This window comes from Camelus bactrianus, chromosome 11 (assembly GCF_048773025.1).
Source record: "Camelus bactrianus isolate YW-2024 breed Bactrian camel chromosome 11, ASM4877302v1, whole genome shotgun sequence".
Lineage (NCBI taxonomy): Eukaryota > Metazoa > Chordata > Mammalia > Artiodactyla > Camelidae > Camelus > Camelus bactrianus.
This window is the reverse complement of record NC_133549.1, coordinates 71,548,164-71,566,318: the sequence shown is the minus strand read 5'-3', so window position 1 is coordinate 71,566,318 and position 18,155 is coordinate 71,548,164. Positions and strand designations below refer to the sequence as shown.

At 42.5% G+C, this 18,155-nt stretch overlaps 1 protein-coding gene across 15 annotated transcripts in view; it reads left to right on the top strand.

Annotated features, from left to right (window-relative positions):
* Positions 1-18,155, top strand: part of KCNMA1 (potassium calcium-activated channel subfamily M alpha 1) — a 705,404-nt gene that overhangs the window by 537,177 nt on the left and 150,072 nt on the right. For all 15 annotated transcript variants that reach the window (XM_045522775.2, XM_045522776.2, XM_074374290.1 and 12 more), the window contains exon 15: positions 10,728-10,837. In XM_045522775.2, the coding sequence (XP_045378731.2) occupies positions 10,728-10,837 (110 nt within the window). The remainder of the gene's footprint in view (positions 1-10,727; positions 10,838-18,155) is intronic.

Here is an 18,155-nt window from a genome sequence, read left to right as displayed (position 1 = left end):
CAGATGAAAGGTACTGTCCACATAGGACCTTTGTCCTGTTTTGAGAGATAATCAGTTCCTCCAAATACCTAACTTCTTTCTTTTCATCATGTCTGTTTGGAGTAAACCTACCAGCCACTAGGAGAGAGGGCGTGAGGGAGGACCTCCAGGGAACACGGCTATCTTTTGGGGACAAACTTAGTCTGCTTAGTTTTTCTTCTCAGTCCAGAGGATCCTTTGATGATCAGTGATGTTCCAGGATTTTCTAGCAGCAACTAAGGAATAGGAAGCCCTGAATCATAGGGCCAACATCTAACTGGCCTGTGTTCCTTTGTGCGAGTAGGAGAGATGTTTTCATCACCATCACCAGCATCATCACCAGCCTCATCCGCGTTGATCACCATTACCAACATTCATTATGTCTAATGACAGCTGCCATTTATAGAACATCTATAGGAGACACACTCAATAAATGCCATCTTTTAGTGCGATTAAACCACCAAAGCAGCAAAGTCACATAGGAAACCCTCAGCAAACATGAGCTGCTTGCCAGGCACTGTGTTAGGTGCTTTGCCTGCCTAGGAGGTAGATGCTCTCATTGCTCTCATTCTGCAGGTGAGGGGATTGAGGCTGGGAGAGGTTGTGCGACTTGGCCCCGGGGGTATTCGGTGAGGCCGAGATTCGAACCTAGAGGCTACATGTGCTTCCGTACTTCCTACGTTGCTGCTGCGCTCAGGATTGTGGCCCCGCTTCAAAAGAAACTGCTAACCCAGCTAAATACCTCAGCAGTTTATAAGCTGTCCGCTTTCAGTCTCTGGACCAAACATCTTTTTGATGAGGCCTAAAACCCATGCTAGGAAGCCACAGAGGGGAATTTCTGAAGTTATTTCTAACTTCCTGTGAAAATATTCTCTAGCTGGCAAGAGATTTTCTAGATAACAATGAACACACAATGAAGCGGGTGCCTCTGCCCTGGATACCTGGCTCACGAATAACCCATTTGGCTTCCCAGTCAACCTGATACCTGCAACTAGCAGGATTTATGCTCACGGCTTGAATGGCTCTGTTCAGCCAGAAAGCAAAAGTTTATGGCTGAAACCCTTTGCTCTGAAATGAAATCTAGTCTCTTTGGCTCGACTTTATTAGGCTGTATTGTACAGCGATAGGAGACATAAGTATCCAGAATCTGCTGTCACTAAAACGGGACTGAGTTGGCAAGCGTTTTTGTCCTCACACTCAACACTGTGTCCTAAAATGGAGAAGCTGAATGGAGATGAGGGATACAAATCAGGGCAATTTTCTGAAACTTTTATTTTTTAATTGAATTAAATATAGCCATGTCATTGTTCTCTCTTTGCATAGCCCACGTTGAAATGGAAGCTAAACTATCATTGTGGTAACTGGATCAATGGAGAGAGACTATGTAGATAAATCTGGATCCCCGAAATATTGTTTAGACTAATTACCACCACAATCCAAACACTTGGATAACCATCTTGGGCTTAATTATCTACAAGCGTTCTCTGTAACTGGCTCCAACATTTAGTGATACTCGTGGAAAGCATTCTTTTTCATCTCTAACGGAGATCCTTTGGGCTATGATTGATTCTCTGGTCCTCAAAGGTGTGACGGAGAATACTTTTCCCTGTTCTTCACTCTCTTTGGGAATACCTTTACTCCTCTAAGTGTGGTCCATGTTTGGGGAGCATCAGTGCTGTCTGGGAGCTTGTTAGAAATGCAGAATCTTAGACCCCACCCCAGGACTACAGAAACCACATTTTATTAACACACACCCTTGGGTGATTCATATGCAATTCAGGGTTTGGGAAGCACTAGACTCAGAGCCTCAGACATGCCCACTGGTGAGAAATTATCCCTTGTTAACATCAGTGGATGCACTGGATTCTCCCCAAACTGTCTAAAATATTGAAGATTTTGCAAAGGCATAGGTAACTGTCTAGTGGTTTGTCCCATCAAAAGCTCATTAATTCCTGTGCTGATTCAAATGCTTTTCTTTCTAACTCCTTTCCTTTCCTCCCAGTTCTTAATTAATAATTAATTAATATCTAACAGTTGTTTTGGACCTCAACTTTAGAATTTAGGAGTCACGGAATGGCCAAAGACAGCCTTTGCTAGGCTCATTCTGTTTCCTGTTGAATGGTTGTTTGACCCTACATTGGAATCCAAAGAGTGAAATCAAGAAGACAGAGGGCTAAGTCACATGGGGAACAGCATAGTCACGAGACGAGGGAGCCAATGGGGCTCCCTTCTGCAGGGATGGCGATGGGACTCCTAGTTAGTAGGAGGAAGGACTTCGTTAGACTGGTGGCGAACACACCAGTTCCTAAGAGCTCCTTCTTTCAAATTCAAGCCTTCAAGGTATTGCGTTTAGAATTTAGAAAACCATAAGCCACTTGCTAAGTAGCCCAAGGGGTTCTAAGATGACAAAATTTCCTAGAAAATTATACTCAGTAAGAAGTGTGCTGGGGAGTTTTAAAATGACCCGATGATATGTGCTCCCTATGAGATACCAAGAATGCAGATTTTTTTCAGCATTTGGAGGCAGAAATTGGTTCACTTCATGGTCTGACACTAGATGCTGTGACATTGTAAGTGCTTCTTGGGGATTAGATGCCTGGAAAAAGTGTGCTTGTTTGCTTGTTTCTTTGTGTCTCTTCCTCCAGTTTTGTCTTGCTCAGTTTAGTTCAGTTCAACAAATGTTAATTAAGTGCCTCTTGCAAGCACCTTATAAGGTAGTGTGCTGCTGGTTCTAGAAGATACAGAATTGAGTGCGTAAGGGAGGAGCCTGTGTTTCAAATTCCACTTTATTGTAGTCTCATCAAATGTTAAAAGACCAAGATGCTGTGATGGTAGCTAATGATAACTAACCCCAAGTGCTTACTTGGAGCCTGGGCATGTTCTAAGCCTTCTTTAGCCATCATCTCAGCTAGCCCTCCCAAGCGCCAGAGGTGGGCATGATTTGTGTTCCCATTAAGGCAGGCAGAGCACATCACACTGGGGACATGAGGAAAGGCCTCACAGATGAGGTGGCTTATGATGGGAGCTTTATAGGAAGAGTTGGATTTTTGACAACCAAAAATGGCCACAGAGAGATCTGTTTCTGACAGTAGGGTCAGTCAGGGAAACAAAGCTGTGGGGAGATCAGGGAGAGGAAGTTTTTAGAATAGCATTGCCTGTGTCCATGAGCTGCTCCTTGAAATAAAGGATTCTGTAACTAAGTACTGTGTTTCCCCCTTGGAGACTTACAGTTTAATCCGTATTAACATGTGAAATGCTGTAAAAGTTGTACTAAAAAAAAAAAAAATCGCCAAGATGGCTTTGTTAAATCCAGTGCTTCCCAAATATACTTCATCCCTTCAACAAATACTGAGCTACTGTCATGTTCCATGCACTGGAGATTCAGATGAAATTTTATGCCTTCAAAATAACCTACATTTTAATAGGGGCACCATAAACTCCCTTTCTACTCTCTTATGTTCAAGGTGACCCCTGTGAGTAAGTTCAGTTGAGCTTACTTTGGGAACTCTTAGTGGAGAACAATTCTACTTTGCTGGAATTTGGGGGAAATTGTGGGAAGTAAGGTTTGTAAGACAGAGTGGGACCAGCACAAGTGTAAGTGCAGCCCGGGGACAGGTGCTGTGAACTGCCTGCTCCTTGCCCACCAAGAGCCAAGTACTGAAAATGACAGGACGTGCTTAGAGACGTTGAGAGCAATTTGGCAGATTAATTTTATATTGGTTGAATCTAATGATTAAAATTTTGGATTTGTACTTTGCATATCTTGGCTATTTTTTTTTTAATTCATTTCTGTTAGATTTTGCCGAAGTTTGAGTCTGCAAAATGATGGATATTAGAAATAAAAACAAAACCCTGGTCCTTCACCCCAAATGGGTTGAGAAGCTCTGTTCTGGAAAATCCTGCCTACCAGGGGCCAAATTGTCCTTGTGAGGATTGCTTAACAGGCACCTGCTGGAGAACATTTACTTGCTACTTGCCCTACCCAGATGAGAACTGTTTTTACTGATATTTTAAGAACCCTATTATTTGAAGCACAAATGATGATACTCTTAACTATTCTCAGGATTGCAAAATCATCAAAGCCCTATTTGGACAGATAGTGAATAGGCCCATCTTTTAAAAGGTCTGATGTCTCTTAAGCGTAAATACCTTTTCTACACTGGAGGGGAAAAGAAGGAAAAGGTAGAAAAACCTTCCACATTTTGAAAACAATGGCCAATTTCCTGCTACAGAGGCAAGACTTTCTTAAATAATTTCTGGAAGAATTTATGTTTTTATATTTTAAATATATATACTTATGTTTTAATATTTATGTTATTTAAAAACATGATATTTTTATGTCACTCTCTCTGCTCACCTTTCCTTTAACTTCAGTTCCTCTTGCATTCTGTCTTTTCAGAGAAGTCTGGGTTAGATTAACATGGCGGGGGATGCCCTGTACTCTTTTGCGTGGGGTGTGGTCTGTTAACCTCTCTCCAAATACCTCATATGGGCTGATTTTTTTTTTTCCTAATGCCTGATGGAAGAAATCTCATTTGATGTCTGCAGCCCACTAGTCTGAGAATAAGAGATTTGGTGTAAGTCCACCCCAGAATTAATCTTTGGAGTTGTTTATTTACTCGTTTAGTGCTGAAGCAACCAGTTATCTGGCATTCCATCAAATCCCAAATAATTAGTTTTAATTGACATTGTCCTGAAGCCTTTGGAAAAATCTGAGATCCTTTCATCCAATTCTCACATTGTGGAAAATGCAATCTGAAATGGGCCATAACCGTGGAATGCCAAATCGTTACGGAGTCCCTGAAATCCCCTGCTGCTCTCAGAAGGGCAGCCGACCTGAGTCCACATCCAAGAAGGACCACATTGATACGCAATTTGGCACAGAGAAGAAATATAGTCTGAAAAGGTGCAAATCACCGTTGGTTTCCCATCTCTTTTGCTTCTTTCCTTTGGTTTTAACTTTATCACCAGTTTCCTCCACCCCCAGAAAGCTGTGCAGGGAGGCAGTCTCTGTTCTGGCACCTGTGAAAACTTCAGCTAGCAAGACTCAGACGCTTTGTTTTTCAAGTCTATGAGTTGATTTCAGGATTTGTGATTATACTGAAGAATGTTGAGGCCAGGAAGGCAGGGAGAAAGAGCTACTTGCCTACTGGTAAAAACTGGGGCAAGTTTGTTAACATTGGAACATAGAGAAAAATAAAGGAGGAGAGAGAGAATCCAGGAATTGGGTCAGTGATAAAGTCTTCTTAACATTCAGTTGTCCTAAACATTGTCCTTTCCAGCAAGAAATGATTAGATGCAACACTGATTCAGATTTTTCCCAGTGACAGAGCATGCTGTTGAGGGGTGGGGATAAAGGACCCCCCTCATCTGAGTGACCGGCCCACCCACTCAGTCTGGAGCCCATAAATGCAGATTCCATGTTTATTATTGTAGTCGATAGCTTGACACATTCTGTGGGTGTTCTCTCTTTTTTATAGGAATAAATATGTTTTTGTGGGATCTAAGATACATTGGCCAGCTCCTGTCACTGTACTGTATTTTAGACTGTCACATTATAAAGGACAGTGACAATGTATTGTGTAATTTATATGTACAAATATTCATTCAGCAGTAGCTAATTAATTCTAATTAAGGACTTTTATCATTTAAAATTAGGCATCCTTTAGAGGAAGCATATCAAGAATTTGGATAGATTTTTTTAAAAATGTAATATAATAAATACTCTCTAATACAGTAGCCTTCCACTGCCAGTTTTGAGCAACGCTGGTGTGTATGTTACGATGCACCTCTTATTACAGCTATTAACATAATGGTCATTGGTTTTTATAACTTCCTCTTAGTTCCATTATTTTTTGATGTGCACAATACAACATGTATTTGGATTAAAACCGTGTACTTGTTTTCAATTAAGTGAGGCTTGGTATATGATAATCTTTGGAATTATTTACATGACTCTGGAGGTAGGGATGAACTTTTGCAAAATTATTTGACTGTAATCAACACGGTTATTCAGACTCTTTGCTGGGAACAGAAATCACAGTGATCATGTCATACCCCAGCTGGGATGGTTGATTTTTCACATTCACTGGGCCGTTAGCATTAGAGAAACACCGTTTCACTCTAATCAGAGAGAGCATAAAATATAAAAGGTGTCGTTATGGACCCACCATTAGTAGCACATGCAGAATCTGGCATCAAGAAGGTGTTAACTTCCCACAGAGCCAAGGCTGATGTTTCCAGTTGGATGGTACCTTTGATGGTGGAGCTGTCGGCTCATGGGTTGGTGTACAACCATTTACTTAAGGGATTGAACTAGACTAGTTGAAAAATTAGATAGGGAAGGGCAGATAAATAATACCATGAGAAGTGTGGACGAGCTAGCCCAGCAGCTCAGTTCCCTTTCCTCACTGAAGATCTACGAGTATTTGATGGATAAGGACCCAGAGCACATCGCCTGCTCATCTTTGCTAGGTGCTCTTGTAGAGCAGCTGGGGTTGAATGTGACAGCCAAAGGAGAAACTGGTGCCTCAGGAGATGCTTTGCCTTTGACTGATTGCTGAATGGCTGGCAAATTAGTTTGGGCACCTTTCCCTAAGTCATTTTGGTCCCATTCCTTCATTCCTCTGCTGGGAAGTGTGTATTCACATTATAGATAAAAACACGTCGACAGCACAAATGTGGAGAATAGCATGTTCTATTTTAGGAAAGAAGTTGTAGGCTGGGATGGTTCCATTTTACAGAATAGAAATGATGCTGCCGTGCTCTTAGGGGAGGTCTGAACTCTCCTTGCAGCTGGATGTAAAATCAGTATTACTTCTCTCTGACCCCTGACAAAATCTTGGGCTCCAGAGCTGAAGACACTGAGTCCTTGGGGAGCTCCTGTTCTGATATTTTTCTCTGAGGTACTTATATTCAGCAAATCCTCCATGCCTCCCCCAAATCCTAGCACCATTGTTTCCCTATCCATCTCATCTCCAGCAAGAGATATTATGGTGGGTGGTTAACAGCATGAATGCTGGATCCTGTTTGTACCACTAATTGGCTTTGTGACCGTTTGTGGGTTACTTAACCTCTCTGTGCCTACTTTTTATCATCTGTTAGAGGGGAATCATAATGACAGTAACTCCCTCTACCCTCTCTAAGTCTCTTCCTCCACTGTCATTGAACAGTGTCAAGTGTTTTAAACTCAACATTTTTTACCCTCGTTTTCCCTTTTCTAAGGATGTATTTCATTACTGCTCACAGAAGTAAAAGGAATGTGCACTTTTGTTTGTGCTTTTTTCAAGATAAGTCAAAGATTCTATGCTTGAGACATAGAAAGGTAAATTTTGCTAAGAAAGGGTAATTGACACCCTTGCCTCAAGGTGAAGATTGACACTCTGTTGTCTGAGCTTGTGACATGCTACAGTGTCACGGGTCTGGATGCTGGCTCCCTGACTCCCTGATGCGATTGCCTGTTCCTGTCATTGTTCTGTCACAACTTGTCATTCTTGCCCTTAAGGATGAAAAGGTCTAAGTGTTCATTATAACTGATTCTTCTTATGTTATACATATAGTTTTTTAATCTTATTTTTTATCGAAGTTCAGTTGATTTACAGTGTTAGTTTCAGGTATACAGCAAAGTGATTCAGTTGTACACACACATACATATATTTTCAGATTCTTTTCCTTTATAGCTCATTATAAGAAATTGAATATAGTTCCCTGTGCTGTACAGTAGGTCCTGCTTGTTTATCTATTTTATGTATAGTGGTATGTATCAGTTAATCCCAAACTCATAATTTACCCCTCCCCCACCTTTCCCCTTTGGTCACCATAGTTTGTTTTCTATGTCCATGAGTCTACTTCTGATGTGTAAGTAAAATTTGTATCTTTTTTAAGGTTCCACGTATAAGTCGTATGATCTTTGTCTTTCTCTGACTTACTTCACTTCATGTGATCATCTCTATGTTGTATGGGTTTTTTAAAAAAAATTAATTGTGGTAAAATACCATTGTAGTCATTTGTAAGTGTTTTTGGGAACACTTGGGTTTTAAGTGTGTGTAGGAACATTTATCAGAAACTGAAAACTTGTTAACTTATCAATAAGGCAACTGTTTTAAAGATGTGGAAGTCTGAAAGGGCTATGACAGTGAATTCAAACTCCTCAGCACTGACACAGGCCATTCAGTGCTGCTCTCAGGTGTCGTAGATACTGTCTGAGAATCTGCATATGTATGTGGAAGAGGTATTTTGCTTTCCAGAAAAGTTCTGTACATTTTTGCCAGTTTTTTAGACTTTCAGTCCTCAAGCATTTCAGGTCCGCAAAGACAAACCTGCAGGAAAAAAAAAATGTGGAAAAAATCAGCGAAAGTCAGAGATGTATGGTCAAATATATCTTAGCCAGGTGTATCTGGTGCTTTTTCTGGCAAAGAGAAAAATATGGGGAAGTAAATACCAGTTCAAGTAAAATTCAGTCTGTAACTAGAACGGCTCCTAAGATACAGAATATGCTCAATAAATATTTGCTGAATGAATGGGTCAATGAAACAAGCAATTTTTTTGAAGCGAAGTTCAAAAGAAAAATGAATGATATTATTATCCTACAAAGAATTTGTTTCTGCTTAAATTGAAAAAGTTTAATGATGAACCTACAACAAAAATTTGGCCTCAAGAGTAGTTCCATTAAGACATAGAGGCATGAAAATACTGGCCATAATTAAAAGAACCAAATTAGAACCAGATTAATTGAGGAATAGCACCAACAGTCAATAATAATTGAGATTAAGTTTCATATTTTCATTGTTTTTGAAAATCAAGTGTAATATTTAAATTAGCAACATAAACAGCATATTATAAAAGGAATGTCTCCTAAAAGAATAGGCTGAATTCTTCTAATTCGAGGATATTACTTGCTATTCTTGAGGAATAAAAACTATACTAGAGGATTCATATTTGGTAATTCCTCAGATAGCATCCTATTTACTGATAAAAATATGATAATATAGTGCCTCAAATATTATTTATTTCGAACTATTTACTGATGAAGACTAAGCTTTCTTCAAATTAGTTAGAATTAATGACCTTAGCTTATGAAGTCAAGAATATCTTTTATTTGAAAAAAAATGAAATCTTGTGATTCGGGTAAATTAAAAAGTTTGTGCTTAGCTAAATATATAGCTGTTAATTTTTAAAATCATAAAGTTTAGCCATAGAAAAAGGTTGAGTCTTTTTTAAAAGACTCCACTCTGGGGAAGGCGAATTTGTAGATGGACAACCATACCCAGCCGTTGCATCGCTCATGTCTCACGTGTGTGAGTAGGTTAGAAGCAGCTCAAACTAATGAAGTTAACCCACATCATCTAATCACCCAGACTGAGCACAAAGCAGACAAACAGCACAGAAGCAAGGAGCATTCAGTTTATTTCTAAATTTTTCCTAGCTTTTGTAGTTCAGAGCGTCACCATGTAGATGATAGGTGTGCATTTCCCACTGTTTCCAAGTCCAGCTTCAAGCATTGCATTTCCCCCAGTTAAGTGACTACTGGGCCATAAGCAAGGTGCCTTTTACTTCAGTACCCAGCACAAGACATTGTTAAGAGCCACAGCCTGTTGGCTGGGGAGCTCCCTTTCATCCTCCCCTTATCTAAGCTCCAGTGGAAGTGAGTGTAAGAGGCAGCAGCTTGTAGATACCCAAGGACCGCACAGCCCGCCTGCCTTGGGAATCTGTGACACCCCCAAACTCCCAGAGGGGCTGTTATTCACTTGGTAATTTTAAAAGATTGATTCCAAGCTAAAACCCTTCCAGAAATACCTCCATGAAGAGGGCTATTGGGAAGGCCAGTTGAACTTGATTCATTAGGGAAAAAAATTAATGAAATGTGGGTTAAGAGCTCTCTGAAATTACATTTTACTTTTTGTGATATTCAAGATGGGATTGGAAAAATCTACTTTTTCCCCCAAAGTAGGCATAGATGCACTGTTTCCTGTTACATGTATGCTCGTTGCAAAAGCCTTCAAACAATCAGAAATCTATAGGGAAAAAAATATCATTCTGCATCTCAGAGATTAACTTTACTGTTTTGGTATAAAGCTTTCTGGATCTTTCTAAGACTTTACAAACATTCAGATAATTATAAGGTATTTAAAAAATAAGATCAGACTGTACACACTATTTAGTAATACACTATTTATATAATTTCTCTCTGAAAAGGTATACATTTTCATCATAATTTTTAATTGCTTCCCTGTGCTCTGTCATATAAACCTACCATTTGTGGTTATTTCTAATTTTTCAAGAATAGAAAGATGTTCTTGTACATATGTATTTGCATACTAGTCTACTTGTTTCTTTGTTCTGAATTCTTAAAATGAAATAGTTGTACAAATGAGTATGTACTTTTGTACATTTTGGTAACAATTTAAAAATTGCTCTCAAAAAATTATATCAAAAAAATCGTATCAATGGGGAGGTGAGTGCCCATGCCTTCAGACTCCTGGAAATCATACAGGTTTAAGAGGAGGTGGTGCTTCAGAGGCGATGTGCAACAAGTCTGTGAGTTTAGGGTCATGGGAAGCTTCACGTGGTGTTTCAGGTTGTGTTGTGGTTGTTGAAAAAAGTCACCATATGCAACCAGTGCCTTTGTTTGCCAGTTGGGGTAACCCGAGTTTCCTTTTTGCAGCCCACTCTCATACCTTAACCCCTCCTCCTGTGTGCTTTTCCCTTAGATTGAGGAAGACACGTGGCAGAAGTACTACTTGGAAGGAGTCTCAAATGAAATGTACACGGAATATCTCTCCAGTGCCTTCGTGGGTCTGTCCTTCCCTACTGTTTGTGAGTAAGTGACCATTAACCATATGCTCTTTGGGTTTCGGGGCTGTTTAACGTGCCCCTTGCAGAAAAGACACCCCACCTGTGGCCAGCACAGTGGGGACACTCGACAGTTACCAACTGGCCTGTGCTCAACCTAGTGCGATGAACGGGAAGGTGGGTCACTGTATGGTCCTTGCCTTGGGGGTTTCTGCTGGTTCTCCTTTCCCTCCGGTCCTGAGGCTCTCAGGCTTGGCTCCATCATTTGTAATAAATGATGAGCTGCGGTTTTCCTGCATGCCTTCAGTGATGCTCCTGTGATGGAGACGCATTTAGGAAGGGTGGCAGGAACCCATGCCTCTGATTTTACCAGGGCAAAACCAAATCTTCCTAGCCCCCTGACGAAAGAAATTTTAATCTGCCTTTCAGTCAAGTCAGATCGTAAAGACATCAGAAAAGCCACTGTTCAAAGGGCTTTCACTCTTTGCTGAAGGAATGTGGAACCAAGTTGAAACAGTCCTGAGCAGTTTTGCCCCAACTCGGTCAACTCCCATGTTATAGCGGAAGAAAGGCTTAGCATCTCCTTACACTGGCTCAGCAAGATAGATTTGAGCAAGAGGTAGCCCCAGCCTGCATGACCCCTTGAGACAGAACAGGGAATCACCTAAGGGCTGTAACCTCTGGAGCTCCGGGTCTCCCAGGAAGCTTCCACCAGGATGATGCCTCGGAGTCCCCATTCAGAAGCTCAGGTGTCAGGTGCAAATCAAACAGAGGCGATGTCCCCTGTGAAAACACAAACTCCCTAAGAATGCTGAAGCACAAAGCCCCGATCCTTTGCCACTGTAGCAAAGAATTGGATTAACTCAGTCTCACTGATAAAACCTGGGAAGAAACGGGAATCTGGGCACCCACTGAGCTGAGGAAGAAAAGCTATTCCCGCGTGCTGTCTGGCTGCCAGCAGACCAAACCCACCCTCTGGAAAGAGCAGCCTGAAGAGGATAGTCCTGGGGCTCTCTGGCTCCTCTGCCTCCTAATTTTATGTTCTGTGCACAGCAGAGAGGACAGAGTGCCTGGTAGCTTGGGGTTGACCTGTCAGTGAACACGGCAGGTGCGCCCTGTCTGTCCCTGGGCCCAGACCCTAAGCAATCCAGAATGGTTCGACTGTTTACTGAAATTTCTCACCCTGCCTCTAAGCGAAGGTTTAAATGCTAAATGGACTGGAAAAGTGAATAGGTAATTGATTCCGAAGGAGTTATTTTCTGAAAATGGATGCCCTGTTGTAACTCCCGAGTGTTCCTTCCTTTGAGAGCTATTTCTCCTTCTGCCACAGAAAGAAGTTAACCATTCAGAGGCGTGGGTCCTGAAACACTGAGGCTGTCCCAGGGGATTTTCTCCACCATGGGGCTTGGCCTGTCTAGAATAGAAAAGCCCAGTAGTATTCAGGACTTAGAAGCTGGTTTGGTAAAGGGCAATTGAGGCCTCCTATATCTAATATGCAGGTGGTCTGAGCACACAGCAAACTGCCAATGCCTGGAGGGGTCCAATGGAACTGGGGGCATTAGCAGGGGAGTATGGGAAGTGCCCTTCTTTGGCTGTTGAGTCTCCTGGCTTGACTGGTATCAACAGGAGGGCTCCCTTGCAAGTCTGTTCATCTGTGTCCCCCACGCCCCCTCTCTGCTTTCCCACTGCTTCTCATATCCTGCTTCTGGGAACCAAGTCAGTCCATTTTAAGAGTGTTAACCTAGAGGGTTAGGACTGCTCCCTTTAGATGTCCCAACTGGGATACCTGGAGGTGGAAACTGGACTCACGTATTTGTCCTACACAGTGTTTAATTTCTTAAAGTTAGTTGCCAGTGTTTCAAAACAGTGGTTTTTCACTTAAAAACGGCATTCCTGGCCTCCTTGGAAAAATCTGATGAACGAACACAGGACTCACATTTATGCCAAATGCTAACTGGCTCTCGTTTTCTGTAAGGAGAGGGCGAGTGAAGGACCTCCCCTCCCTGCCCTCTTAAACCAGGCCAGATTTGCATTTACACCTCGGCTTGGTCCCCTCGCCGCGTGAGGTTGCCAGCTCTGACCCGCGGTGTGTGTGAAACTTCCCTGCCCTTGGGAGCAGGCTCAGGAGCTGGGTACTCATCTGTAAATCTTTCCCTTGATTGATTTTTATCTTTAGGACACATCCCGAGAAGGAGAAGATCCCTCAGACACACCTTGTTGTCAGAGAATTTAGTATTTGTTTGGTACAGCTTCTGGAATACAAAAAAAAAAAAAAAAAAAAAAAAAAAAACCCACCAAAAAACTGATGTGAGTGAGAATGTGTTCAACTTACTGCTATTATTCGTTTAACACAATGATACAGCAGAGGTAGAAATAATCAATAAAGAAAGGACATTTAATGAGATTTAGGAACATCCCAAAACATTGAAGCTCTCCTCAAGCATTTGATTATCTGGAGGCTTAATTATCTGTGTTTTCTACTTTAAATTAAAGAAAAGCCATAATTCAAAGTTACCAGCAGTTTAATGATAACACTCTTCAATTCAGGTTAATTAAAGCACAGCCGTAATTAGAGTGTAGCGTTGTACATCACCGGGCTGGCGCATAAGTATTTTCATTACAGTAAGAATTGGCTATTCAATTTCAAGATGACATAAAGGATGCCAAAATATATTTTAAGCTGGTTCATGTAGAAGAAAAAGAATTGGGGGATATTCTGCGTATAATAAAACACAGATAAAATATACAGATTTGTAGAGCAGTTTCTGTAATTATGCACAGCATTAAAACAGTACGCAGCCAATAATGTCTTGAAGCATGAAAGGAAAGAAGTTCGCTCTTCCCCTGGGCTGGCAGAGGGCCCCCTTGCAGGGTAGGATGGCCACACCGAAAAGCTGGGTGTTTTCTCAGAAGCTGGGAGAGTCATTCAGTGAAAAGCTCAGGGGGCAGGGTTAATGGGTGAAATTTAAGGTCATTTCCCAAGAGAACAGAATGTAGGAGGAAGAGAGGCAAGATGGGCAGAAGGCCCCCAAGGCAAGCTCTTTAAGAATTCCGAGTGGAAAGAGGCTTTCTTCCATTCACGTGAGACTTGCACCAGCTTCTCAGCACCAGCCTTTGGCTTCACTTCTGTATCACCAGAAGATGCAGCTTTGTTCCAAAAACAGTAATTAATTTGGACAAAATGCCATATCATTTCTAAATATTTCATTTATATTTTCTCATTGAATCCTCACAACAGTCCTGCGACGTTTATATGACTGTCACCATCCCTGGTTTATAAAGGACACTGCGACTCAGAGGATGTCCATATCCCCTTCCAGAGCCACCTAGCACACGAGTCACAGAACCGGGGTTCCGGTGCTGGGGCCTGGTGCAATTGGGAACAGTTTGGAGGTTGACTAATTAAGAATCCCCTGGGGAGCTTATTAACTGGAGAGGATTCTAGGCTTCCTCTCTATATTTTAATATCTGGTGTAAGACCTCCCAAATCTGCATTTTGTGCAAGTAAGTCACATGATTCTGATTCAAAGTCTTAATGATTGGGAACCTCCACCATCTCCATTCCTCCACACACAGGCTGGAATAACCTCTTATTCCCACTTTGGGCTCAGTCACTGGAATATTTTTCCTCTGACTCTGGTCAAATCATAGAATTGTAGATGGACCACATCTTGCAAGCTGATACTAAGATTTAGGTCTTTGTGTGAGCTTCCCCTGCATCATCCCTCCTTTATGAAGGGCGTCCTGCATGTCCCAGGACGTAGAAGTGCACTCTACCACACCAGGCAAGCCACTGACTGCTCTCCTACCCCCTACACCTAATCCAAGTCAGCAGAGGAAAAAGATGTGGGGTACTGAGCCCTTTAATGCTTTCTGTCAGATTTCCACTGGAGATCATAAAAGCAATTGCAAGCCGGGGAGAACAGATAAGCACCAAATGCAGAGAAGTACAGGGGAAAACAAGGACAGTTCAGGATGCAACCGGCCAAGGTGCCTCTTGGCCTTAATGGCCATTGTGATGGGTATGTCCTGGACCTTCCCCAGGATGCCATTAGGATGTTCCTTTTAAGGGCCAGCAACTCCTGAACATCTCCCCTTGGTTTTGCATAGCTGGCTTGCCCCTGGGTCTGTGTGGCAGTAAGATCAAGGCAAAGGAGCTTTGGAATCTGAAGGAGAGGGTACCTGCCATCCATTGTTCTCCAAACGCCAGAAAACCACATTTTCCCTCTTCCCTCCCACTCCCCACCTTCCTCAGCAGGAGACTCTAGAGGGTGCAGAGAGCCATCACCAAGCCTGCAGGAAGTGAGGGCCTGGGGTATGAGGCCATGGTTGCCATTCAGGGGTCCTGGTTTTGAGTGGTTCGTATAGTAGGATGCTTTGTTATATCATGGAGTGTGAGCTATGGAGTCGCAAAGGTCTGGGGTCAAACCCCCAGATCAGCCACTTGCTGGATATGTGATTTGGGACAAGATATTTGATTTCTGCCTACCTCCTTTACCAGCTGCCTGGCCTTAGGCTTGGTACTTACCCTCAGTTTCCTCTTCTCTGAAATCGGAATGATGTAACTTAATCTCTCAGCACTAGCGAGTGTCCTTTTCCCCTCTCCTGCCTCTCCTCTTCCTGCTGCCCTTCTGTTTGGCCTACTAAATATAATAGAAGTATCAAGAAAGAAAAGAATATATCATAGCATTTCCAGATTTTATTTACTCTTAACCCTTTCGAAAATTCTGCCATCACTCACCAGTCAGTCAATCGGCTAGATTATTTAATGAGCTTGGGATATTTGCACCAGTGCACCAGGCACGGTGCTGCCTCTAGAGGAACCAACCTGCCACTAGATTTGATCAAATAAATGTGCATTAAAAGATTAGTAACAATACTTTCAAATGCTGGGTAAAGGATTCTGCTTCCCTACAGCATCTGCCGTCTGAGAGTTTGCAGTCTGGCTAAGGAAAATAATACCCATTCTCAGGGAGAGAGAAGTACCTATTATTGATAAGTGTTTGATAAATGCACATGACTGGAGGACAGATGCTGAGAATTACGGGGACAGAGAGCTCCCTGTAGGCTGGGGGTGACCAGGAGGGGCTTCCTGGAAGGGATGACACTTGTGCTGTGCCCTGCATGAAGGTTGGATTCAGAGAGGGAGTAAAGGGGGAGGAGGAAATTCTAAGTGGTAGGGAACCTGGAGGCTGGGAGCCACATGGTACCACCCAGAACTCTCTCAACACCCCGATCTCTGAGATTGTCCAATGAGAGCAAACTGATTTCCCCTTTAGGTGGGAGAAGGAGACAAATCAGTTCTTTTGACATGTGATGTATTCAGGGGGAAGCAGCAATAGTGTTTTTATCATGAGAACTAGCAAACCTGAGGATGCACCCCCACTGCCGCCAGGTAGGACAGTGAGGGCAGAGGAGAGAGGAGGGAGATGGGGCGGGAGGGACAAGGGAACCCCCAGGTTCAGAGGTTCCACTCCTGCGAGAACACTATGTTCCAGGTCCTGAATCTCGTGGTGAGAGTATTACTCAGTCATTCATCACTTGCAAGATACAAAAGCTTAATTGTATCAGGTTTTTACAGCCCAGAGAGGATTAGGACAAAACATGTATTGAGAATACTGGAGTCTCTCTGTGTCCCCTTGCTGCTGATGGAGCAGTTAAAACCAGATTTGATGTGGAGCATTTAATGCCTGGGTAACTAGAGGAACTCTGACCAGATCTTCACTTTGCTAAAAGGCAGGAGTTCTGCTCTCCAGCCGAGGTGCAAGCATGGATGCTTCTGGGCTGGTTTAAGATAGTGTGGGGGCTGGGGGAGGGTTCTTCATCCCCTTATCCACTTGCATTTAGGGGCCCTAACATTCAGAAAATCATGCTCACGTCCTGCGTTGTTTTATATGGACAGATCTTGCCAATGAAGCCACTTGAGGAAACTTAAATTTCAGACTGCCTGGAAGAAGCTGAGTCTCTTGCCCAATGAAAATGACAGCTAGTTTAACTTGAGTCCTGTGAAATAACTAGTTCTTAGAGAAAGACATCCGAATTTGAATACGGAGCAGAAAGAAGCCCACAGATCCCATTGTTACAGGATAGATTTATTTAGCCAGGCTGCAGAAATGAGTATTTTATGAGAATTTATGGAGAGGTGCAAGTCTCTTTAAAAAATATTTTTCCATGAAGAACTGGCCCTATTCATCCAATTATTCTGGGGGGCAGGGTATTGTGATTAGAGCTGAGCATATGTGAACACAGACAGGAATACAACATTTATGATAATTTCTACCACAAGGACCCAGAAGATGACCAATAATCCTTCAACGTGCTAGTGACTAAACTAGTGACCAAAAGAGCTATTCAAACCCTTAACCAAAGGCTGCAGAGGCAGTGGCAGGTCTAGATTTTTCTAGAGGAGGGGTCAGGGAGGCAGTCCAGTAGGAGATACTGAGGCTTGACGATGCTGCGTCCACAGAGCAAACAACACAGGTTACGTTTGATATTTCTGATGCATAATAATAGCAAAGCTTTGTAAAAAATGCATTTATTGACATTTTAGGCAAATGTTAATTGTCCATATCAAAGGATGCAAAGGTGTTTAAATTCACACTTCTTAGGTGCGCTTGTGGAGATATTGTGAGAGTGTGTGTTTGAGGGCGGAATGTGTGGGGGTGGCGTTCGAAAATCTTCCTGCTCTGCCTCTCTCACAGCTATCCGGGAAATGGAAACTGAGCTACATTTGCATGAGCATTTTCAATCACTTCCGGTTCCCTGGTGCTAAGTCTTACGAATCCCGCTGTTTCCAATTTTCTCTAACTGGATGTTTCCCTTTTGAGAGCCTATCATTTTAAATCAAAGCTCCTGAAAGTGAATCTTTTTTTTCATCCTAGCCCCTAGATCCTAAAGATCTGGTTTCCCAATGTGTGGTATTTACATCCTCATCTACTCTGATTACGCATCTCAGTCTGACATTCCCAGGGTCCCTCTGGGTAACTGAGGAGGGGCTGGTGCTTCAGGGTGGGGCTGGGCTTGGAGGGCACAGTGAAAGCTGCCTCTCCTGTCCTGGTCCACTTAGCTCCTGGGTGAGTCATCGTTAGCAGCCCCAAACCACATCTTTACGTACCCTTCCTGAACACATTAGAAGGTGCAAACTCTACGACAGGTTTCTATGCTTAATTCACACCAGCAAGCAATCTTTCTAGTCAAGGGGGCTGATTTAATGGCAAGAACAATTTATTTCCCTCTGGGTAGGTGGAAACAGTTGGACTCTAATTCTTAAGAGCCTTTGTTCAGGAACATCTGGGTTGAAACTACTGTAGTTAACAGATGATGCTGGCAGTTAAAAAAAAAAGGCT